General features: G+C 62.6%; 4 protein-coding genes across 7 annotated transcripts in view; 3 read left to right on the forward strand and 1 right to left on the reverse strand.

Annotated features, from left to right (window-relative positions):
- The first annotated feature begins 156 nt into the window (after window positions 1-156).
- LOC308185070 (avidin-like) lies at window positions 157-1,496 on the forward strand. The gene is made up of 4 exons (XM_080572731.1): window positions 157-399; window positions 473-686; window positions 848-968; window positions 1,241-1,496. The coding sequence occupies exons 1-4, from the start codon at window positions 328-330 to the stop codon at window positions 1,338-1,340; spliced, it is 507 nt and encodes a 168-aa protein (XP_080428857.1). The 5' UTR covers window positions 157-327; the 3' UTR covers window positions 1,341-1,496.
- Window positions 1,497-4,685: 3,189 nt separating this feature from the next.
- LOC308185071 (avidin-like) lies at window positions 4,686-5,968 on the forward strand. The gene is made up of 4 exons (XM_080572732.1): window positions 4,686-4,846; window positions 4,972-5,182; window positions 5,616-5,736; window positions 5,824-5,968. Exons 1-4 carry the CDS (start codon window positions 4,775-4,777, stop codon window positions 5,867-5,869), a joined length of 450 nt encoding a protein of 149 aa, XP_080428858.1. The 5' UTR covers window positions 4,686-4,774; the 3' UTR covers window positions 5,870-5,968.
- Window positions 5,969-7,522: 1,554 nt separating this feature from the next.
- On the reverse strand, window positions 7,523-12,173 carry CREB3 (cAMP responsive element binding protein 3). Its single transcript, XM_080572720.1, has 9 exons — window positions 11,895-12,173; window positions 11,257-11,530; window positions 10,895-11,007; window positions 10,581-10,673; window positions 10,006-10,112; window positions 9,634-9,702; window positions 9,394-9,478; window positions 9,181-9,262; window positions 7,523-8,795 (listed from the first exon to the last, which is right to left on the reverse strand). Exons 1-9 carry the CDS (start codon window positions 12,003-12,005, stop codon window positions 8,422-8,424), a joined length of 1,308 nt encoding a protein of 435 aa, XP_080428846.1. The 5' UTR covers window positions 12,006-12,173; the 3' UTR covers window positions 7,523-8,421.
- Window positions 12,174-12,543: 370 nt separating this feature from the next.
- Window positions 12,544-23,426, forward strand: part of TLN1 (talin 1) — a 31,816-nt gene continuing 20,933 nt past the window's right edge. For 2 of the 4 annotated variants that reach the window (XM_080572715.1, XM_080572718.1), the window contains exons 1-14: window positions 12,544-12,650; window positions 16,068-16,231; window positions 19,475-19,572; window positions 19,677-19,806; window positions 19,892-20,044; window positions 20,182-20,324; window positions 20,448-20,575; window positions 20,859-20,919; window positions 21,035-21,139; window positions 21,460-21,615; window positions 21,848-21,949; window positions 22,147-22,223; window positions 22,391-22,571; window positions 22,982-23,095. In XM_080572715.1, coding sequence (XP_080428841.1) covers window positions 16,102-16,231; window positions 19,475-19,572; window positions 19,677-19,806; window positions 19,892-20,044; window positions 20,182-20,324; window positions 20,448-20,575; window positions 20,859-20,919; window positions 21,035-21,139; window positions 21,460-21,615; window positions 21,848-21,949; window positions 22,147-22,223; window positions 22,391-22,571; window positions 22,982-23,095 — 1,578 coding nt within the window. In that variant the 5' untranslated portion in view covers window positions 12,544-12,650; window positions 16,068-16,101. Of the gene's footprint in view, window positions 12,651-13,819; window positions 14,111-16,067; window positions 16,232-19,474; window positions 19,573-19,676; window positions 19,807-19,891; window positions 20,045-20,181; window positions 20,325-20,447; window positions 20,576-20,858; window positions 20,920-21,034; window positions 21,140-21,459; window positions 21,616-21,847; window positions 21,950-22,146; window positions 22,224-22,390; window positions 22,572-22,981; window positions 23,096-23,426 lie in introns of those variants that run through there. The other 2 variants (XM_080572717.1, XM_080572716.1) reach the window with 2 other exon arrangements.

The raw sequence follows: 23,426 nt of genomic DNA on the forward strand, positions 1-23,426 counted from the left end.
TGTCTTCCAGAAGATCCCTTCTGCAAGTACCGGAGGGATTAATTTGGGGTTGTGGCTGCAGCCCCATCTCCCAGCCCCATCTCCCAGCAAAGCCGCACGCTCCAGCGGAGATGGCTCAGGACCAGCGGCAGGAGCTGACGCCACACAGCTGGCGGCGGCAGGGGAAGGCGGTGGGCGGTGCGAGCCCCCGGCACGGGGAGTGCAGCCCCCCCGCAGCCCTGCCCGGGTCACCCCGACCTCGTCTGGCCTGCTCTGGCCCTGGCTCCGGTTACAGCCCTATAAAGGGGCCAGGGGAAACCGTGCCAGGCGCTGGGCAGCCCCGCAGCCATGGGGAGCAGTGCCTTCGCCCTGGCCCTGTTCCTGGCCCTGGTGGTGTGCATCAGCCCCGTGGAGAGGAAGGTAGGGGGCTAGGAGACGGGGCGAGGGGTCTGCACATGGGGACAGTGCATGGCCTGTGTCCCTGTCCCCACAGTGCCAGCTCAGCGGGCTGTGGAGGAACGAGCAGGACTCACTGATGGAGATTTCGGCACTGACGGATGACGGGGGCTTCCAGGGCGAATACCTCACCCGGGTGACCCTCGCCGGCAGCTGTCCCCGTGTCTCCCCGCTGAAGGGAGCCCAGCAGCAGCCCAGCGAGGTGGCATCACCCACTTTTGCCTTCACCGTGCGGTGGGACATGTTCTCCAGTAAGTGCTGGGGCACCAGGGCCGGCACCATGAGTTGCTCCAGCTGGACTTGTTCTCCTCCGGGAAGTCTGCCTGGGGAAAAGGGGGGGCTTTGGGGCACCCCAGCAAAGGGGGGCACTGATCGGGTGCCACCCCCCTCCCACCTCACCGCTTCCCCCCAGATGCCACCACCACCTTCGCTGGGCAGTGCTTCGTGGAGGCGAGCGGGAGGGAGGTGCTGAGCACCACGTGGCTGCTGCGCGAAGCCGTCGGGTCCCTGGAGGAGGACTGGAAAGCCACCAGGTAGCAGGGGGACGTGGTGGGCAGTGGCACTGGGGATGGGTCCTCCCCAGCACCCCTCAGAGCATCCCTTGGTGGGGTGAGCAGGGCGTGGGGGCTGCCCCAGGAGCCCCCCAGTGTGGGGTTTGCAGCCGGGGGTTGTGGGGAATGGGCACGGGGTGTCCAGCAGCTGTGTGGGACAAGCTGGGGAACATTTGGGGACACCCCCATCACCCACGGCACTGAGCGGGCTGCGTATGCGAGTCGTCCCACAGGACCTCTCTGCTTCCCTGCAGGGTGGGCAGAAACATCTTCACGCGCAAACGTGCCCCAGGAGGGAAGATCCTGCACAGCTTGTCCTCGTCCTGCGAGGATGTGGCTTCACCCACCCCGTGAAGGCGTGCTGCGGCTGCAGCCGGCCCACCCAGCTAAGCAGGGGCTCTCGGGGTGACCCCCTCCGCCCCTTGGCCATGGCAAAGCTTGCACCCCACAGGTTCTGCATGCCACAACCTAACCCAGCCTCTAACATTAAAAAAAACATATATGAATCCATATCAGCCGAGGTTGTACTTTTTTTTTTTTTTTTTTAAACCATCCTTGTTCCCCGCCAGGCAGCGGAGCGTTTCCATGCTTTATCAGGCAACACTTTCCATCACCCTCAGCAGATGAACTCCCACGCCTCTCCCCGCGGCCGTGCAGGTTCCCCGGTCACCCCGACCTCGCCTCGCTCTCCCCAGCCGCCCAGCACAGCTCCGGTTACAGCCAGGGCGCTGCACAGCCCGTATTTTGGGTCCCCGTCCGCTGCTCTTTGCGCAACCCCATCAAAACCAGACCACGCGCGTCGCGTGGCCAGAGCAATCTGATTTATTCCTGCGGGCTCCCTCTGCGTTGACAGCTGCCCCTCTTTTGAACGGGCTGCCGGGTTTCCGCGAGTTGTTTCCACCGACATCCAGCAGCTGGTGCTAGCGGATAACCCATACGGCCGGTGCTCGCGCGGGGTTTCCCCTCGGAAGGGCTGCAATACTTCTGCTGCCAGCTGGGGCTCTCCCCTGCCCAGGAAAAGCTCGCCCTGCTGGCGCGCAGTAGCGTTGTGCAGAGCAAAACAGAGAGGGGCTCCAACCTGCGGCACCAGCGTGGGGCTGACTGAGGGCCGGGCAGAGCATTTACCCCTTCCCTTCCCTTTCGCCCACCTTTCTGGTCCGCCGGCGGTACGATTCCCGGCACGTACCCAAACGAGCGTGCCGGTACCCACAGCCCCCCGTGTCCTGCTGCGGGATGTGTCCCTGTGCCACCCCGCAGGCTTTGCCGTGAGCTCCCCGTCGGCAGGATGGCACTGCCAGCATCCCCAGCCCAGCCCAGCCCCGCGGGCACAGCAGCTGAAGCTCGGCGAGGCGGCACGGCCCTGGCCTGGCACCGTGCCGCGAGCCGGGGGAGCAGGTTTCAGCTGATAAATCACTTTGAGTGCCCAGCAAACTATTGTCCGGCTGTCTGTCCCCCCTCTCGTGCTTCCTGGGGACATGCCTTGGGTACAGGCTGGCTCCCATGGGATCCTGCCCGCGGGCCGGTGATGGGAGCGAGAAGTCCTCGCGCTCCCTGCCCCAGGAAGGAACCGAAACTGGCACGGGTACCAGAATGCCACCAGGCTGCGTGGGAGGCGGCCAGGGCTGGCCCTGTGACCAACCTGTCACCAGCTCGTGGTGCCAGGGCTGGGCTCCTCGCATCCTTTTCCTCGTTCTGGCACACATCCTGCCCGGCGGCTGCACCCAGCTAGTTTCGGGGAGGTGCACTCCCCTGCCGCCCCCTGGAAGCCAAGCCCCCTTTGCTCTGCGCCAGGGCTTTGGCTGTCAGCTGGGCCAGGGGCTGGCGACGTGGGGACACCCCCCCAGGGGTGAGCACAAGGAGCTCAGCACTGTGCACGGCCCCCGAGGAACAAACCACTCACCCCCGTTGGATGTCCCCACGTGCGGTTACATCCTGGGCTGGCAGGCAAAGAACAAAAGCAGCTGCCAAAGCTGTCAGGTTTTCTTCAAGGCTTGGCTGAATTGTTGAAACCTGCTGGAATTGCTCATTAACCCTATGGGATGGGCTGCCTACAGGTTTTCTTTCAAAGACCGGGGAGTTCGATGTTACCATATAAATGGATAATGCTACTATTTTCTTTTTAGCACAACAGTTACAATTGCATCTTAGAGGGCCAGCTTTCAGAAAGGTCCGCACGGGCAATTCTCTAGGCTGGGCTGGCGATCTTTGGTTCCAGAGAGGAGTCATTTTCTCCACCATTTGTGGAGAAACATTTCCCAAGGCTGACTCAATCGCAGGGCTCGCCACGTGCTGCCCGGCTCGGGGGATGTCGGAGGATGCTCAGCGCACAGATCCTGCGCACCAGCTCTCGCGCACCACCAGGCTAAGGTTTATTAAATATAGGAAAAGGAATGGTAAATAATCCTGATGGTGGAGCTTCTGTTCTGCCAAACGAAACCTACCCGTGCGTAAATGAGCTGTGCCTGGGCAGCCAAAGTAAACCCAGCGCTTAATGGGAAATCCTACCTTGAGGTGCAGCCGATTCCTAGATAAAAGCAAAGTCAACACAGCAGCAGGAATTTTTCCCAGAAAGGCACGGCTGCTGTCACAGCCGGGGCACGTGTGTGTGCAGCAGAGAGACCAAGGGCTGGAAAATCCTGCGGGAAGCGAGCCACGGGAGCCTAAATCCCCAAAGTGGTCCTGACGGGAAGTGCGATGCTGGGGGAGCAGCAAGGGGTCTGCAGGGCTTCTGCAGAGAGGTGGCACCGAGGCGTCCAGCAGCACGGGCGCTGATCAGTCCTCCTGCCGGAGAGAAACCAGGGCTCAGAAGCGAGGCTAAAAGGAAAGGAGAACGGAGATGTATTTCTGAGCTGCTCCCTTACCAGAAATGGATTTATTTTTTTTCTCTGTGCCTGTGGGTGATGACTGGGGAAGCAATACTTTTTTTTTTTTTTTCTTAAGAGGTCACCTTGGATGTTTTTAAGGAACATATGAGGAAATCTGGCATGAACTGAGTCACGTCAGCCTCCCCGGCCAGCAACAAAAGCGGAAGTATGTAAATACGTGATTTAAGCGACTTGAAAACCCCGGTGTAAAAATAATATTTGTCAGCATTGAAACACGACAACCAAGATATTCGAGGAATGCTTGCTTCTCAGAATCAGTCTTTTTCCTCCAACCTGCCAGCACAGCAGCAAATCTGTTTGCTGGCGCACCCAGGACGTGATGGTTTCATGCTCCTTGCTGGCTTTTTCAGTGCTGGGGGGTTTTCTTTATTAAGAAATAAAGACTTTATTAAAAAGGGGTTTGGGAGAGCGCGAGCCCCTGGGGCTGCACCCGGTGCTTGGCTGCAGTTGGGAGGGAGCTGCACACCTGGAAACCTTGCAGCAGCTCCGGTCCCAAATTTGTTTTGCATGATGGAGATGGGTGAGGAGGAGAAGGCGGGGGCTGTGATGCTGTCATCGCCGGGGGGGGCTGGTGTTGATGCTGCTGGGCACCTTATGTGCTGCCCCGGCACAGCCCCGAGGTGGCCAAGGGGCAGCAGAAGGGAGCATCCTCCCTGAAAGGGGTTTTCCCCGGCTGAGCCCCCGTGCTGCCAGCCTCCCCGGGGGGCTCTTCTTTGTAAACGCCAGCAAGGAGGGACAGTTTCAACACCGGATTTTGGGAATCCGTGCCTGCAGCCGGGAACTGCTGAAGTGGAACCGCCCCGATTGCACAACCAAACCCTGGGCAGAGCTGGCACCCCTGCGGCAATAAAAAGGCGAGGGAGCCCTGCGAGGAGCACGGCCGCCTGTCCACCTGCTGCAGAGATGGTGCCGACGACCTCCCTCCTGCTGCTGCTCAGCCTGGCTCTGCTGGCCCCCGGCCTCTCTGCGGAGAAGGTAAGGGGCTGGGGACGGGTTTGGGGATGGGGACGGGTTTGGGGATGGGGACGGGCAGTGGGGGCTGCACCCCTGGGGGCCCCCCTGCCTGCCTCCTGCCCGGTGCTGAGCCCCCTCTGCCCCAGTGCGTGCTGACCGGGCGCTGGACCAACGACCTGGGCTCCAACATGACCATCGGGGCTGTGAACACCAAGGGCGAGTTCACCGGCACCTACCACACGGCTGTGACGGCCACGACAAACGAGATCAAGTTGTCACCGCTGAAGGGAAACCAGCACAGCACCAACCAGAAGAGCCAGCCCACCTTCGGCTTCACCGTCAACTGGAGCTTTTCAGGTTATTCTCCTTGCCCAGCCTCCCTGCGGTGTCCCCAGTGCTTCCCATCCCTCCTTGTGCTGCCCCTGACCCCATCACTGATGCTTTCCTGCCCTTCCCTGCAGCACCCCGATGATCCCTGCCGTAGGTGTCCCCGATGTTTCCCCCGTCCCCTGCTGTGTCCCCAGTGGCTCCCCATCCCTGCTCCCAGAGCCACTGGGCTCGGTCACCTCCTGGTCGCAGGACACAAAGGAGGGGCTGGGGCTGAAGTCCGCTGCTCTCTGCCCATCTCCATGCAGCCCCCGTCCCTCCCTGCCCGCCTTCCCCAACACCACCGTCCCCAGAGGGCAGGGACAGCCCGAGCGAGCTGTCCCCAAGGAGCCACGGCTCCGGCACTGTCCAGCTCGGGGCTCACGGCCCCGGCCACGCTCCCCTCACCTGCCCTTCCCCGCAGACGCCAACACCGTCTTCACGGGCCAGTGCTTCGTGGACAAGGACGGCAAGGAGGTCCTGAAGACCATGTGGCTCCTGCGGTCACACGTCGACAGCATCAATGACGACTGGAAAGCCACCAGGTGAGCCCGGGGCAGAGGCACAGGGCCCGGGCAGCGGCGCAGTGGCCCCATGCTGCCTGCCTGACGTCTCCTGCTCTGTCCCCACAGGGTCGGCACCAACGTCTTCACCCGCCTGCACAAGCGCTGGGAGTGAGGGCGGCCCCGCGGGGACCCAAGCCGGTGTCGGTGCTGGGCTGCAGACCCAGCTCCTGCCCCTTCCTCTGCTCCCAATAAAGCTTTGCTGCAAAACGTCCTTTGTCTCTTGTCTTCTCACATCCCGTCTGCCAGGACGTCCTCCTGTGGCACCCCAGTGCCTCTCCCAGCACCCGTCCCCCGTCTGTGACCCCCATCCCACGATTGTCCCGAGGTCCCCACCATCTCCAGGGGAGCAGGACCCTGCTCAGCCCCGCACGAGCTGGGGACAGCGTTGTGGCAGCGCCGGCAGCACTCCCTGCACCTCAGCACGCCCCGCGCCACCCGCAGCGTGCGAGGAGAAGAGCTGTCAGGGACAGTCCTCAGCGAGGACGAGGAGTGCGGGGGGGTCACAGAAACAGCAGGCTCCTCCTGTTCCTCTGCCTGACGGGAACAACACGCGTCTGAAGGGCTCGTTCCTAGCATTTTTCTCATCGCTGCCCCTCGCCCCGCGGCGCGAGGCCCGTGCCACGCTTCCTTCCCCTTGCTGGCTCATAGCCGCTCGTGGCAGGGCAGGCACAAGAGCACAGAAAGCGGTGAAAAAACATCATTACTGGGGTGGCACAGGCTGAGGGTGCAGGGCACCGACCCCAAAACGTCTCTGTGGCAGTACCTGGGCCTGATGCGGGCTCTGAGACACCCCAGCTCTCCCCTCCTGACGCTCGGCCGGGTGGCAGGTGCGGGGCGCAGCGCCAGGCGCCGGTGCCGGTGCCCGTCCAGCCCCGGCACTGCCGGCTACACCGCCAGGTTTTGTTTTGCGTGACTCACACGGATATCGATCAGCCCTGGGCCAGCGTCTGGGACTCCCGCTGGCATCGGTGGCGTTACACACCCTGCCCTTGAACTGCAGAAAATGAAACAAAAGCAATTCTGGGCTCCTAGACCGACCTGCCGCCGCAGGAGGCGCCTGGGGAAGGAGCAGCGGCTGCCTCCCCGGGGTCACCTCATCCTCGAAGCAGAAGTGTGCTGCCACCTGTCCCGAGGCACAGCCCGTGGGCGAGCCGCACTCTTCCGCTTCTTCTTCTCGCAAGCGGAGACAAAGCAAACAATTTTACTTCTCGCCCACCCGCACAACGCCTCTTCCAGTGCTTCTCTGCCATAAGCACGCCTGCTTCCCCAGGCTCCTGCACCCCAAGCCCCGTGCTGGGCGCTGCAGCCTGAGCTCAGGAGCCTCTGACGCCTCAGCGACCCTGACAGAGCTCAGCACACAGCCCTCGTTTAGCAACCATCGCCCCCCAGCCGAGGGGACGGGGCTGTTGCACCACTCCAGCTTTGCTCCACTTCCTGCGATTGTGCAGCTTCTCCTTACGAAAGCAGAGGTGGGGGCAGACAGCGGCTCCTTGCACTTCCTCCAGGGGAAGCCGCTCGGTTCTGCCGTGCATCGCCGCACTGCAGGCCCTGCTGCCGCCACTCCTTGCACACGGCCGTCACACACGTGGGTGCCGGCAGCACCCGTTCCTCCCGAACTGTTCGGAGGGTGTCACACGTCCCCGGCCTCTGCTGGGCTGGGAGAGGGGCTCCTGCACTCCGGGTGCTTCTGCGACGCTCCCAGCCCCACGCCCAGCCTCACCTGCTCAGCCCAGCCCCAGACGGAAAGGAGCAGGGAGGGCAGAGCTGCACAGAGAGCAGGTTTTATTTACACTTCGTTAATACTTATTTACACTTCGCTAACGAGGAAACGTCCTCACGGGCTGAGATCCGAAGCAGGGGAAGGAGGTGCTCAGCAGGTACCACTGGGCTGTACTGCAGGGAGGACACCAAGCCCCAGCTCGCAGAGCGGCCAGAGCCAGCTGGCTGCAGAGCCGGGGCGCTCAGCACCGCTCCGGACCTGGCCAAGGGGACAGGAAAGCCCTCGGACGAGCAAGAGGCCCCGCAGCTCTCGGCTCTGCTCCCCCGTGGCAGCCTCATCCCTTCTGCCCGAGGGGCAAAAGCTCAGCTCAGGGGTGTGGGATAGGAAAGGCTGGGCCCCTGCGAGGGGAACTGGCTCACACAGCTTGGGAACGACTCCCCGTCACCTCCTCCAGCCCGGCCAGCAGCGAGCCCATGGCTCAGCGGCTAGCAGAATCAGGGGAAGCCCCAGGGCTGTTTCAAGGGCAGGACCACTCCCTGCAGGGCACTGAAGTCAGCACCCCGCTTGCCATCTCGTGCCCAAACACCAGACAGCGCTGTGGGATCACTGGGGAGGGACAAGAAGAAGTGCTCGTGGCCACCAGACGCGGCACGGAGAGCGGGACCAAGCCTTCACCTTCACCCTCTGCACCACAGCGGAACGAAGCTCCCAGAGCTTCCCACCCCATCTCGGGCAGGCTCCCGTTGGAGATACACAAAGCAGGGTGTAGGAATAGATCATCGGCACAACGCTTCCTCTCTGTTAAACCCTCTGAGATGCCAGCAACCAGGAGATGATTTAAAAAGTGTTTGCTCCGACGGATTCTCCGCTAACGCGGCTCTGCTTGTCCCTCCCCGACGGGGCGTCCGGCCTCACCCCGGCAGGCAGCAAGCAGGAGGTGAGGGTCACATCTCGTCGGCGTGGTGCTGCTGGATGACCACGCTGGCGGTGTGCTCCACCCACTCCTGGCTCTTGGCTTTCCACGGCGCCAGCACCTCCGACTGCAAGGGGTCGCTCCGGGAGCGCTGCTCCTGCGGCTGGGGAGGGCCCAGCTCGGAGCCCGCTGTCGCAGGAGGGTCAGAGGACGAGTTGCCGCTGAAGGCGGATCTCGGATCGGGCTTGGGTGGACTCTGCCCCTCTTCCCGTGACCGATTGAGGCTGCCCAGCAGCGAGGTGTCCTCGGGCTTGGGGCTGAGCCCCTCCAGCGCAGCTTCCTCCTGCCTGCCTCGTGCTGCCTGCCAAGCCTGGTTCGGGAACTCGCGAATCTGCCGCGATAGCACTGCAAAAAGAGGAAGAGCTGCCTCGTCATCCCTGCCTCGAGAGCGGGATGCGTCAACCTCTCGCAGTCCTACAGAGCACAGGCCACCGCCGAGCCCATGAGAGGAGAACACTCCTCCCCGGGGAGGCGGGGAAAGAGGATGCTGCGCAGCCGCCAGGCATGAGCACAGCCCGTGCTCCCCGCGGCGGCGGATTTGAGCAGTTCTGGTGTCACCCCTAACCCTGGGCTGAGAAAGGGAAGGGTCTGGAGCCGGGCTGGGAAAGGGAAGGCAAACCAACGCTCATCCCAGGGGCTCTCGGGTTGGAAGTGCCCAGGAATTTGGGCTCTGTGGGAAGTGCTCTGCCCCGTTTTCCCCAGAACCGTGCTCAGCCCCCTGGGCACTCACCTCTGAGCTCCGGCTGCGGCCCTCTGCTCCCGAACGAGTAGAGGCTGGGCGAGAGGATGAGGCAGAAGGACAGAAGCAGGACCTGGGAACAGAGATCAGCAGAGCTCTCAGCAAAAGGACGTGAACAGGCATTACTGGCCGCAATAAACGCCTGCCGCCCAGATTTACAGGGGCGGCCGAGATCCCTTCCCAAAGCGGGCTGAAGCCACTCACCATGACGCAGGTGCTCGCTGTGGTGGTTTTGGTGGTGGACTGCCTCACCAAGGCCTGCAGTTTGCGCAGCTGCTCCAGCAGAGACCTGCAGGAGAGCAGGCACAACGCGTTGGCGCAGCGGTCGGGCCACGAGCTGTACGTCCCTCCTCCCCTTTCGCAGCCAGCGACGGGCCACAGCCCCAGGCAGGGGAACAACCCTCCCCACCACATCTCCGGCCACGTCCAACCAAGAGAACTCACATGTTCTGCTTCTGCAGGAGCTGCACCTTCTTCTGCAGCTCGTGGTTCTGAGCCGTGCAGGCTGCCACCCTGCCCGGGACAGACGAACACCACAGGGGAAAAACAGAGAGGTTTGTTAGTCAGCTGCAGGGACTTCGCCGGGGTTTTTCCTCAGGGGACAGCCAGAACCTCTGTGTGGCTGGGGCAGACACAAACACTGCGGGGTCTGGCCAGCACCGGGCTCAAACTGAGCAAGCTCCGTGCCTCCCCCAAGCCTAACAGGGCAGGCAGGCCATGCCCCGAGCTTCTGAGCCCCCCGCGGGGTCTGCTCGCTCTCTGCCCGTGGAGGCAAGACCCCAGCAGCAGCAGAGCACAGCTGCTGCGCGCCCGTACCTGTTTTCCAGGCCATCCATATAGATCTTCTTCCTGCGACGGCTGTCTTGGGCTGACTGCCTGTTCCGGATCTTCCGGCGCACTTTCTTCAGGAGCTGCTCCTCAGCCTGCAAGAGCCATTCCTCATCAGCAGCCACCCCAGGCTGATGGCAGCCCAGCCCCCACAAATGCTGCGCTGCACTCAGCCTAGAAAGCAGAAACCTGTGTACTTTTGTCCCCTGCTCCTCCCACGCCACTGAATGAATGCACAAGCTGCCAGGCAAACTCTGGCCTGCTGATAAGACCGGCAGCTTCCTGGTGTACCAGAGCAATAAAATAAACCCAAGGAAGATGAAAAGCACGCAGCGCACGAGCCACCAGGCAAGCGGGAAGAAGGCCGAAAGCACTTGTGGTGTTACTGCCTCCTGCAGTCAGTCGCAAGGGGGGAGACCAAGAGCCAGGGCCCTGAGGGGAGGAGCAGGACCCTGAGCCCTGCCACACGTGGCCCCACCGAGGCACCGTCCTGCGTTTTCAGCGCTGAAGCGCTTGAGGAACCAAAGTCTGTCTGTGAGTGACAGGCAGCAGTGAGGACTCACTTTGGTCAGTGGCAGACAGGTCGGTAACGAAACACCTTCCTTCTCCAGGAGCTGCTTCTCCTCCTCAGTCAGCACCAGCTCTGGGAAGTCAGGCTAGAAAACAGCAGAAATATACCTACTGAAAATCCAGGTAAAGGGACGGAGCCCACCCCAGGGCAGAGAAGGCATGCAGAACCAGGATAAGCTCTCCCAAAGCTTTCCCCAAAGACATTCCTCAGAGCAATTTCTCCCTTCCCCGGAGAAAAGGGAAGATGTGATGAACAGCAAAGGCTGGGCCCACCAACACACGCTTCCTTAGGCACAGCAGTCAGTACCTGCACGGTGGCTCCGGGCACGAGCTGGGGTCCAGCATCCACGTCAACAGCAACTGGGAAACTGGAGCTCGCTTCCAGTGCCTCAGCCATGCTTTCCAAACCCGTCCATGTCTCTGGGGAAGGAAGGGAGAGTCAAGCTGCGGGCCTCAGTGAAGCAGCACAAAAACCTCACCAGCCACATCCGAGTAGCGTGAAATTGCGATTTTATGGCAGCAGAAAGGCGTGATAGAAGTCTCTCCATCACTACTCCGTGCCCCCACAGCAGACCTCTGTGTCAGGGTGCTTTTCCGCACCCTTTTCTTCTTTTTTTCAGGCACAGCACCACCCGCAGCTGGGCCTGAAGGACCCCCCACATCGCTTACCAAGGTCGATGGAAACATCTCCTTCCGCCGTGTCCGCCCTCACGCTTTCCAGCGCCGGCCAGCCTTGGTGGAGGGAATAGTTGTGATCAACCTGCACGATGTCGGAGCTCTGAGGGCTGCCGGCCAGGTCACTGCCGGGGCTGCGGGACAGGCTCTGGTCCTCGGAAATGCCGCTGTCGCTGTCAGCCGGCGAGCAGCCCTGCAGCAACCCCGCTTCGTCCTCGAAGGGGCTCAGCAGGCGGCTGATGAAGTCGTCCATCTCCTCGCTCAGCAGCTGCGGAGAAAAAAGATAATAAAATAAAATAAAATATAAAATAAATAATATAAAGTAATATAAAATAAAAAATGGTATAAGATGGTATAAGATAAGATGGTATAAGATGATTTAAGATGATTTAAGATGATTTAAGATGATTTAAGATGATTTAAGATGATTTAAGATGATTTAAGATGATTTAAGATGATTTAAGATGATTTAAGATGATTTAAGATGATTTAAGATGATTTAAGATGGTATAAAATGGTATAAAATGGTATAAAATGGTATAAAATGGTATAAAATAAAAACCCTCGGTGAGCACGGAGCCAAACCTGACCCCGCCCCCCGTGAGGAGCCCCCCCCCCCCGGTACAGCTCACCTCGGCGCCGGGCAGGCCCCACTCCTCCAGCAGGAGGCCGTCCCCGGGCTCCTCACCGCCGAGGAGGAACCCGAGCAGGTCCTGCTCCGCCGGGGGCTGCGGGCACGCCATGGGCGAGGCGGGCACCGGGCGGCGCCGGGAGCAGGCCTCAGCCACCGGGCGGCGGGCACGGGGCGGGCGGGGGGGGGGCTGTGGGACGGCTCGGGGTGGGGGGGGGGCACCGAGGCTTGGGGGAGCGGTAACGGGACCGGGAGGGGAGCGGTAACGGGACCGGGAGGGGAGCGGCTCCGTGAGGGGAGCGGCTCCGTGACGGGACCGGCACCGATCGCACCCTCCCCCTCAGCGCCTCCTCCCCCGCCCGCCGCTGACGTCAGCGCGCTCCCGGCACCCCCCGCGCGCCCCCCGCCCCGCCCGGTGCGGCCCCGCCCCTCCCGGTGACGCGGGAGCGCGCGCGGCGGCGGCGGCGGCACCGGGGCGGGGATGGGGGGGGGGGGAGGGGATGGGGGGGGGGGGGGGGGCGGGGATGGGGGGGACACGATCGCTACCGAGGCGCCGCGGGGCGATGCCCGGGGACCGGACGGTGGGGGGGGGGGGGGGGCTCGGTCCGGCCCCGCTCCGTGCTGCTCCGCCCCGCTCCGCCCGGTCCCGGCGCATGCGCGGCGGGGAACGGGGTGGGGGGGGGGGGCGGGGGGGCGGGAAGCGGGCGGTGCCGCCCCGCTGCCGCACAGGCTCGGCGGGCCCGGCGCGCTGCTCCAGGTACACGGGGCCGGGGGAGCGGGCACGGCTCGCCGCGGGGCGTCCCGGCACCGGGGGGGGGCCGGGGCACCGGGACATCCCCCCCCGGTTCTCACCGTGGGGAGGGGGGGGGGGGGCAGGCTGCGGGGGTCGGGGGTCGGGGCACCGTGTGGGTGTACCCCCCCCCCCCATCCTCCTCCTCTTCCTCGTCCTCCTCCCGGTGCCCCGGGACCGGCCACCGGCGGCAGCCCCCGCGTTCGGTAGCGGAGCCGCCGCGCCGTGACCCCGCGGGCGGGGAGGAGGAGGAGGAGGAGGAGGAGGAGGAAGGCTTATCCCCGGCTGACAGCTCGCAGACGGGCAAAACGGGGTGAAACCGGGCAAAATCGGGGCGAAAACGGGGCCGGCGCGCACCTCCCCGCCGGCTGGGGTTTCCGTGCCCTCCGGTGACAAGTTAACCCCGAGGGCTGGGCTGCGGCCGGCGGGCGTCGCGGCTGGTTAAAAGGAATAAAAGCAACCCCACCCCACCCCCAACAAAAAAAAGAAAAAAAAGAAAAAGTAATAAATTAAAATCCCGGAGCTCCCCGGATCCTGCCTCGCCACCGAGCCCCCGCGGCGGGGCTGCGACCGCGGGCGGAAGGGCTGGGGGAGCTTCCTGCACCGGGGACGGGCCCCTTCCCGGGGGCACCCGCAGCCCCCTGCGGCTGCCGTGGGGCAAAAATAGGGAAAATTGGGAAACGGGCCCGGAAAACGGGGGAAAATTGGGGAACGGGTCCGTTCGGCGCGGGGCCGCGGCTCCTGGGAGCGTGCCGCCGCCGTGCCTCCCGCACGGCAGAGCCAAAAACTTTTTGCGGTTTTTATCGTTGTCGTTACCGACGTGAAACTTCGTTTTTTTTTTTTTTTATTTTTTTATTTTTTTTTCCCTGCCCAGGGACGCGAAGCCCGGTGCCGGGAGGCGCGCGCGGGGAGGGCAGGCACCCGCTGCGTCACCGGGGCTCGCCGCACAAGTGCCTCCGGCCGCCCCGTCTGCCCTCGCCTGCCAGCGAGCAGCCGCTGGCTTGTTTGCCTCCCCTGGAGCCCAGCCAGAAAATTCGGTGTGCGTTCGCGTAGCCCCCTTTTTTTTTTTTTTTTTCTCCTTTTTATTTAACTTTTTTTTTTCCCCCCATCCCGTCCCGAGGGACGGCGCGAGGCTGGCCGTGCTCTCCCATCGCCGTGCGCGCGTCGCCCGTTCGGGCCGCCCCGTTGCCCACCGTCGCCCTTCGCTCCGTGCGCGCTCCCGGCCCCGGTGTGCCCCCACCCCCCCGGCGGGGCGCTGTGCCTGCGGGGAGGCACCCGCACCGATTCACAAGCCTCACGTGACGAGCCTCCGCCAGATTGCCGTGGGGTTTCGAGGCGCGCTGCTGCAAATAGCAGTAGACCACTTCTGCTTTACAGGCCGCTGGGAGCGCGTCGGCTGCTCGCTCGGGGCGTTAAGCACCTTGCACGTGAGTGTCTGCAGCGCTGCGCCGGGTGTGAAGCTGTAACGCCCACTACGAGCGCCCTTTTCGCCCCCCCCCCCCCCGCCCCGAGCTCTCCGTGCTTTGCTTTTCGCACCCTGCTTTCAGCGTGGCGTTGGCCACGTGCAAGCCGCTGGTGGTCGTGGGGAGCGCGCGCGTGGCACGGAGCGGCCCCTGCCCTGCTGCAAAATGCTGCGTTTCCCCTCTGGTGACGGAAACGCCGCCAAAAAAGCGTTCAGTTCCTCCAAAAACTGAACTCGCCGTTTTGGTCAGAAAGCTCGAGAGCAGGGCTGCCGGGATGGTCAGGGCGGCTGGAAGGGCTCCTGCCCGCTCGCACCGTCCGTTTCGCTCTGGCACCGCGTTCCCTTCGCAGCGTGATCCAGGTTTGGGCCGGGATGGAGTTAATTTTATCACCTGATGCTGTGCTCCTCGTGGTCCCTGACCCTGCCCTGGAGGCAGCACGTCCTCCTTTCCCCAGGGCGGCTCAGGGGGCAGGGATGGAAGGCAGCCCTGCGCTCAGCTCTGGAATATTTTTAGATGTAGGGAAGATGACGAGCGACGGCCCGCTGACCGCAGCAGCCCGCCCTGCCTGCGAAATGCTCGAAAACCCCTTTCCACCGCCGGCTGCTCCTCACCCGCACCCGCCGTGGGGACTCATCCTGCCCGGGGGCTGCGGGGCAGGGTGCGTGCTTGGGGGGGGGGGGGGGGCACCGCTCGCCTTGCATTCCTCGTCGGCGGGGGCCGAGGGCCTCCGCGAGGGCTCCTGCTGCACGCAGCATTGCCGAACGGCTCAGGAATGCGCAGCTGGAGCGGCTCCATGCGCTGGCGGAGGCGGCACCGCGCTCCTCCCGCCCGGCCCCGGGCAGATGCGGTGTGCATCCGCTGGGATTCCTGCCTCCTCCGGCTGTCCGTGGCTCCAGGGAGCCTGGAGCGGGTCAGCCCCGGTGGAGGAGCGAGGTCGCTCCGTCCGGCAGGCTCCGGAGGGCAGGGGACACCCAAGTTGCCCCTTGGCGGTGGGGCAGAGGTTTGCATTGCCCGTGTCCCCCCCCCCCAGTGCAGGGGTCCCTATCTCCTCCCCAAGGGCTCTGCGCCCCCAGGAAGCACGCACGGGTTTTCCAGGCTCGGCACCTTGGGGTGCCCACGTGGGACCTCTGCTCGGCCCTGATAGCGGGGCCGGACACTGGTGGCCTCGGGTCAAAGCAGGGTTTTCCTTCTTGTGGCTTCTGTGTCATGGCGGTTATAATTAACCCCCCTCCGTCACGCTGTCCCAACTTATCTCGCCGCCCTGCTGGCACGCGTTTCCTCCTCGCTGGTGGGTGAGGGCTGCAGAATCCGCTCCCGTGATGCCAGGGTGAAGGATGGGGAAGGCGCCGTCCTGGCCAGAGCTCAAAACCACCCTTGGGTGCAGCGGGGTGACGAGCGAGGAGCTTCATCTGAAGCCCTCGTGTCCATGAAGGACCCCGGGAGCTGCCACCACCAGCCCTTGCTCGGTTGGGGAGCCGAGCCCTGATCTCTGCTCCTCCACCACGGCATCCAGGCAGGTTTGGTGGGGCGAGCACATGCGTCTATTCTCCCACGTGCCTAGGGACAGGACAAGGGGGAATGGGCTAAAGTTGTGCCAGGGGAGGTTTAGGTTGGATGTTAGGAAGAACTTCTTTACCGAAAGGGTTGTTAGGCATTGGAATGGGCTGCCCAGGGAAGTGGTTGAGTCGCCATCCCTGGAGGTCTTTAAAAGACGTTTAGATGTAGAGCTTAGCGATATGGTTTAGTGGAGGACTTGTTAGTGTTAGGGCAGAGGTTGGACTAGATGATCTTGGAGGTCTCTTCCAACCTAGACAATTCTGTGATCCTGTCTCCATCCCAGAAGATCTCGGCCACCATCAGGTCCCCGGGGTGCGCGCGGGGTCCTGGCACCGAGAGCTGACCCGGTTGTGTCCTCCGGCAGGTGACGCAGGAGTGGGGACAGTCCAGCCGCCACCATGGTTGCCCTCTCGCTGAAGATCAGCATCGGCAATGTGGTGAAGACGATGCAGTTCGAGCCCTCCACCATGGTGTACGACGCCTGCCGCATGATCCGGGAGCGGGTGCCCGAGGCACAGATGGGACAGCGTAAGTCCGCGGTGACCCCATCTTCTCCGTGCAGTGCAGGGACGAGGCTCTGCCCTGCTCCTGGGCTCGTCCCCCGTCCCCTCCTGCTGCCCGGCCTCTGCTTTCCCAGCTGCATCTCCTTTTTCTTCTTTTCACGCCCCTGGAGGTGCCCTAAACAGCCTCTCACCTGCCTGGGACAGGCTTGGCATTGGTACTGCCAGGACACAAAGCCCCTCTCCCACTGCTGCAGCTTTGGGCAAAGCCAAATTTAGTCCAGGCTGATCTCCACGACCTTTTGCCGCTCATCATATGGCTGTTCAGTCCCCTAAAAAAAAATGTTTAAAAATTTGACATTTCACATCCTCCCTTTCGTGTTTCATTCCACGCAGGTCTGGGTTTCTGCACCCAAAAGAGAGTAGCAGTGGGGTGCGTGTTGGGTGCTCCCCTTGGCGTGGGGAGAGGAAGGTTTAAGGGAGAGGAGAGCCTGTCCCTGCTAGGCACCTCTGGGGGCGAAAAAACTTGATTCTGAACCTCAGAAGCTTTTGTGCAAAGCGGTGTTTTGTGGGAGACGGTCCTCATCCACGGGGATGCTCTCGTGTTCGTTGAGCACCGCGGCTGCTTTCGGAGGTCTGGAGACCTCCCCTTGGTGCAGCGATGCTGGTATGGGTGCGTTGCAGGTCCTGCTCTGCCAGCACGCTGGGAGAGGTTGCCCTGATATCGCCGCTTGGTGGCCCTTCGCTGGGTGCACAGGCTCCCAAAAATGAAGGCGGTGTCCCTGCTGTGCGGGGTGGCGGCCCCAAAAAGCTCCGGGAGGAGCTGACTTGACCTGCCTGCTCAGGGCGCGGGTCGTCGCCTTGTAAGGTCGCCTGCTTAAAAATAAGTAAAGGAGAATAACCGATAGTTCCTGCAGCCTGACAAGGGCTCCCCTCGCACCTCGATGCTCCCCATCAGCGTGCTTTCAGGGCACGGGACCAGACCTCGGTGCTCTTTGTGCTCCCTTATTTATGCCCGGTGGGGGCTCAGGGCAGTAGGGGAACACATGGGAAGTGAAATAGTGGTCAAGCTCTCCCAGCCAGCTCCCCGCCTGTCTCTTGTCTCCTCTCTCCTGCGTGCATTCATTAATCTGGCCAAGGCTAGGTGGGCTCGAGCAGCCGCAGTGCTCCCAGCGGGTGCTCCTGCACCATATAAGTTAACTTTTCCTTTCTTGGGGAATATACATCCCTCCCCGGCGGCCCTCCGCGAGGCCGTGACGTGCTGGTCTGCTGCTACCTCGCCGAGCTCTTTCAGCTGTAATATCTCCCGGCTGCCGTCAGGCTCAGAATTAAGCCGATGACAAACGACCTCACGATGCGAGTCGTGCCCGGGCGATTGATTCCTGCGGCGCTGCGCCGAGCCCCGTGTTGGGCAGGGAGCGGCCGCGGCGTGGGGACCACGGGAGGAGGAGGAGGAGGAGGAGGAGGAGGAGGAGGAGGAGGAGGAGGAGGAGGAGGAGGAGGGGAAGGCGACGACATCTGGGAGCAGCGGATTCCTGGCGGAGCAGAGGAAATGCCTTCTCGCTCTGTGTGACCGCAGCTTTCGGTTTCGGAGGGGGACGGGGTGTTTATACAGATCCGCAGCCATTGCATTTCCTGCCCCTGGGCCCAAGCCAAGCTGCTCGTAAAGGGCGAGGAGAAAACCTTAAAGGGAGCTGCTCGTGCCCGAGTTCCTGCCCCCTTGCTCACGGCTTTTCCCTAGAACAGCTGGAGCTCGACCCTGCTGGAAACAGGGCTGAGCTCAGCACTGCTGCTCCTCGCTGCCTCCCCTTCCCCACCGCCGTGCCCGCAGCTCTCCAAAAGCCTTTGGGTTGCAATTTTGGGAACCTCGCGTACAGATCTTCCATTTATCTGCTCGGAGCTCTTCTTTCCCTCTGAGATCCTTGCAGCTGTTGTTTCTCCTTGCTGCCCTTACCCGGTGGCCCTCGTGGATCCCTTTTGGAGCTGCTCGTTTATTTTGTCACCTTTAGCAGGGTCCTGCTGCTTAAATCTGGGCGCACCCTGCCCCTGTCCCCCAGCAAACCCATCCTGAGCGTGCTTTCCTGCCCTGCTCCTCGCACTACACCAGGAGAGGGGTCTCAAGCTGCTGGGCCAGGCGTTACCCAATTCCCCTGCTTTTGGCCTGGGTTTTGTGGCCGTAATGTGGCATCCCCGCACCCTCTGCGCACAGCTTCCAGTTCTGCTCTTGCCCTGTTTCGGGAAGCGCCTCTCCCCTCCCGAGCCAAAGATCCAGACAAGCTGCTCAGTTTTCAGAGCTTTAGAATTATCCTCTTAAAATTGGCTTTGAAAATAGTTGTTTTCTTTTATTTAAAAAAAAAAAAAAAAAAAAGCAAAGGCCAGCCTCCCCGGTTCTCTTGTTCCGTTTAGCAGGATCCTCAGCTCAGCGTGAGCCGGGCAGGCGCAGGGCAGCTCAGGAATTTCCCCTTCCCCGCCAGCAACGCCCGCTTACAAAACCAATGGCCGGCCCAGCAGCTGCTGGAGGGGAGGAGAAGGGCTTTTGGAGGGGAGGAGAAGGGCTTTTGGAGGGGAGAAGAAGGGCTTTTCCCGGGCCGGAGCCCGTCGCGCTTCTCGCAACAAGAGCACCGGGGCTGTCCCTGGGCTCTGGCAGCAGCCGACCCACCCAGTCCCCTGGCACAGGCTGGCAGGATTTGCAGAACATCACTTCTGCACTGATTCACCATGTCCGAGACCTTGTAAGCCTCCAGCACGTCCTCCTCCAGCCTGCTCCTCCCCAAAGCAAGGAGTGCCAGCTTCCTTAGTCCCTCGTACCAAGCGGCTGCTCCTCCTGGTCCATCTCGGTGTATTTTCAAGGGGCAGCAGCGCCCAAGGTCTGGGTTTGCTGAGGTTTTACAGTCCGGGGAGGCGATGCCCTCTGCCGCGTTCCCAGCACCCTTCCTGGCGATGCCCAGCATTTTATCATCGTGCTTTGTCTGTTAGGTTTTGCAGCATCTTATCATCGTGCTTCATAATGTTTCGCACCAAAGATTTCAGCTGTCAAGCACAGCTCCAAGCTCTCCCCTCAGCTGTGACTGTCACCATTGCGTAGGCGTGCTTCAGATGAATTTTCCTGTAGATAAGTGGATGTCAAACACCTACCCCGACGCTCGTTTGCCAGCTTTGTGCCCACTCAGGCTTTCCCCCTGCTCGTGGCAGCGGTGGCTGCTCGCTGCAGCGCTCTTTCCTGGCCCCATCCAGCCCGGGGCTGTGCCGACAGAGGCTCTCTGTTTTCCAGCCAATGATTTCGGGCTGTTCCTCTCGGATGAAGACCCAAAGAAAGGGATCTGGCTGGAGGCTGGGAAGGCTCTGGACTACTACATGCTCCGCAACGGGGTAAGCGCCCAGCCCGCATCGTGCGCCCCGCGTCCCCCCCAGGGTCAGTGGGAGCTGCGGGTGCCCGGTGCCCGCGCTGGGAGCTGTGCTCGCTGTGCCTGCAGGACACCATGGAGTACAAGAAGAAGCAGCGGCCCCTGAAGATCCGCATGCTGGACGGGACGGTGAAAACTGTCATGGTCGATGACTCCAAAACCGTCACAGACATGCTGATGACAATATGCGCCCGGATCGGTGAGAGGACGGGCGGTGGTGAGGGACAGGAGGGTCTCAGGGGAGGAGGGGAGCGGCACCAGCTCAGTCCCGTGCGCTCCTGCAGGCATCACCAACTACGACGAGTACTCCCTCGTCCGGGAGATCATGGAAGAGAAGAAGGAGGAGGTCACCGGCACGCTCAAGAAGGACAAGACCCTGCTGCGGGATGAGAAGAAGATGGAGAAGCTCAAGCAGAAACTGCACACGGACGATGAGTGTACGTGCTGGGGAGTGCTTGGGGTGGATCCAGCCCACGCAGGGGGCGGCAGGGATGGGAGCGGGGCCTCCTGCCCGGCTGTCTGTCCCTGCCCGGCCGTCTGTCCGTCCCTGCTCATGCTCTGCCCTCGCCTGCAGTGAACTGGCTGGACCACGGCCGGACCCTGCGCGAGCAGGGCATCGACGACAACGAGACGCTACTGCTGCGGCGCAAGTTCTTCTACTCCGACCAGAACGTGGACTCGAGAGACCCCGTGCAGCTCAACCTGCTCTACGTGCAGGTACGGCGTGCCTCGCTCCGCTGCCCCGTGCCCATCAGGGCTCACGGTTGAGATTTTGGGCCAGGGGCAGCCGCGGGGGTGTTTCAGGGTGCTCAGATCCCGGTGCCTTCTCTTCCCACGCAGGCTCGGGATGACATCCTCAACGGTTCCCACCCCGTCTCCTTCGACAAAGCGTGCGAGTTCGCCGGCTACCAGTGCCAGATCCAGTTCGGGCCGCACAACGAGCAGAAGCACAAGCCAGGATTTCTGGAGTGAGTGTCCCGGGGGTGCCGCTGCCTCTGCCAGCACCCTCCCATAGCGCCGAGCAGCAGCCCCTGGGGCTCCGTCGTCCCGGAGGGCGGAGGGGTGGCTCCGAGGAGGAGAGGTCCTGCGGGTCCTGGAGTTGTCGTTAGCGCAGCGACCTCTCCCACATCCTTCCTGTTCCCAAAAACTCTCCGCGCTGGCAGGGGTTTCTCGAAGGCTGGGTGTCTTCGTAGGCGAAGCGGAATGGCTTCGGGCCGTGCTGTAACAGCTGATTTTGCTGTCTTTTGGCAGGCTCAAGGACTTCCTGCCCAAGGAGTACATCAAGCAGAAAGGGGAGCGCAAGATCTTCATGGTACGTGCAGGGCGGAGCGGGGAGAGCCTGGGAAGGCTGCGATGGGGAGGGACAACACAGCGTCACAGCCAGGGGACCGTGGAGCTGTCCTGATGTCCTCTCATTGTTGCTGCAGGCCCACAAGAGCTGCGGGAACATGAGCGAGATCGAGGCCAAAGTTCGCTACGTGAAACTGGCCCGTTCCCTCAAGACCTACGGCGTCTCCTTCTTCCTGGTCAAGGTAGAGCAGCGGCTCCCCAGCCCCACCTCTCGTGCTAGCTGGCCAAAATTCCCTTTTTCCAGCATCCCTTCATCGTTCCTGTCCCTATCCGCTCCTCACCCCAACCTGCTCCAGCTTTCCTTGTGTCCCTTCTGTGCCTGCTCCTCGTTTTGGCTTTCCCTCCGTGCTGCCTTCTCACTCCTTGGTTCGTGCTTTTCCCCGTGTCCTTTCCAAGACCCACGCTGTTGCTGTCATCACCTGGAAGCGTGGCCTTGGGGGCTTTTGCTGGCCACGTGAGCGAGCTTTGGGGCAGCCCCTCACCCCTTTGTCCCGTCCCGCAGGAGAAGATGAAGGGGAAGAACAAGCTGGTGCCGCGGCTGCTGGGGATCACCAAGGAGTGCGTGATGCGCGTGGACGAGAAAACCAAGGAAGTGATTCAGGAGTGGAGCCTGACCAACATCAAGCGCTGGGCAGCCTCCCCCAAGAGCTTCACCCTGGTAGGGGCCAGCCCCAGCCCTCATCCCTCTGCTCCTCCCTTGGGTTGTTCCCCTCCGTGGGGCTGCCTTGCCCTGCTCCTCCTGCCTCTGCCGGCCCCGCGATGGGTGGATGGAGGGGCTGAGCCCTGCTCCTGGCACAGCAGCTGGCCACGGGTGCTTAGCACATACCAGAGGGGCTCAGGACGGGCGCATGCACCTTGCCCTGGTGCAACCCCGTGCCGTGCTGTTGCAGGATTTCGGAGATTACCAGGATGGCTACTACTCCGTGCAGACAACGGAGGGGGAGCAGATCGCCCAGCTGATCGCCGGCTACATCGACATCATCCTGAAAAAGGCGAGTGCCTGGGTGTGCGGGGAGCCTGCCTACAGCTGGCTCCTCTCCTTGGGGTGCTGCGAGGTGCCCCACGGGCATGCGGTGCTGCTGGGGGGGCTGGGGACGTGCCATGGGGCTGGGGGGTGCCCCAGCCTGGGCAGCGGGGCGGAGGCTGGGAGGTGCACGCAGGCTGACGTGTTTTCCCTTCACCTCCACAGAAAAAGAGCAAAGACCACTTCGGACTGGAGGGGGATGAGGAGTCCACCATGCTGGAAGACTCCGTGTCTCCGAAGAAGTAAGTGTGCCGTGCTGCACGCACGCGGGACAGCTGCAGCCCCCGGCACCCCGTGGGCGTCCTTCACCCTCGGGGGCTCGTACACAGCGGTGGCGCTGGTTCGGGGAGGAGGTTTGTCTGAGGTGAGCGTTCCCGGATCTAGCTGCCGTTTTCCCCCCCCGTTGCAGGTCGACTGTGCTGCAGCAGCAGTTTAACCGCGTCGGCAAGGCGGAGCTGGGCTCGGTGGCCCTGCCGGCCATCATGCGCACCGGGGCTGGGGGCCCCGAGAACTTCCAGGTGGGGACCATGCCCCAGGCCCAGCTGCAGATCACCAGCGGCCAGATGCACCGAGGGCACATGCCGCCCCTGGTAAGCGCTCCCCGTGCCCACCACTGCAGGGAACGGGCACCTGCGGGGCTGTTCCTGGTGCTGTGGTCCGTGGCGCAGCCCTGCTGCTGCTGGGGGTGCTGCCCTCCCCTTCATCCTCCTCTGCAGCCAAGGGAACATTTGAGCAGGGCCACAAGGAGTCTGTTACCTTCGGTGCCTGCCCCCAGGGCTTGCTGTAGAAGCTCTGTGTCCCCCCAGCCTTTGCTCCTGCTCCCAGAGAGATGGTTATGGGCTGGGCTCTCCACTGGGCATCCACTTTGCAGCGGGATGGGGCATTTCCCAGCGGGGGGCGCGGAGTGGAGACCCCCCTTTTTGCTGCCTGCCCCCCTTTTGTGGCTGCGCCTTCCCAGAGTGCTTCCCCCAGCGCACCTCACCCTGCCCTTGCCTTGCAGACTTCAGCCCAGCAGGCGCTGACGGGCACCATCAACTCCAGCATGCAGGCTGTGAACGCAGCCCAGGCCACCCTGGACGACTTCGAGACCTTGCCGCCCCTCGGGCAGGATGCTGTGAGTGCCTGGGGAGAAAAGGGGTGCTGGGCTGTCCGGGCTGAAGGAGCCAAGCTGGGAGGGGTGTTGGTTGCTGGTGGGTTGGATGAGGCTGGCTGCTGTCCCAGGAGAAGTGTCAGCAGCTCCCGGGATGGTCTGCTCCCTGCAGAGGTGGGGTTGTGTCCAGCTCCAGGCACAGGAGTGGAGAGGATGCTTGGGGGGGTTGCTCTTACAGGCTTGCAGCTTTAGGGTGAGCTGAGTTTTGGGTGGTAACTGCGCTTCCTTCCCTTCTCCCTGTCTCCTCGTTCTTGCACCCCACCGGGGCTCCCCACCACCACCTCCACCTCCTGAC

The sequence above is a fragment of the Anser brachyrhynchus genome, assembly GCF_964034855.1.
Source record: "Anser brachyrhynchus genome assembly, chromosome: Z".
Classification (NCBI taxonomy): domain Eukaryota; kingdom Metazoa; phylum Chordata; class Aves; order Anseriformes; family Anatidae; genus Anser; species Anser brachyrhynchus.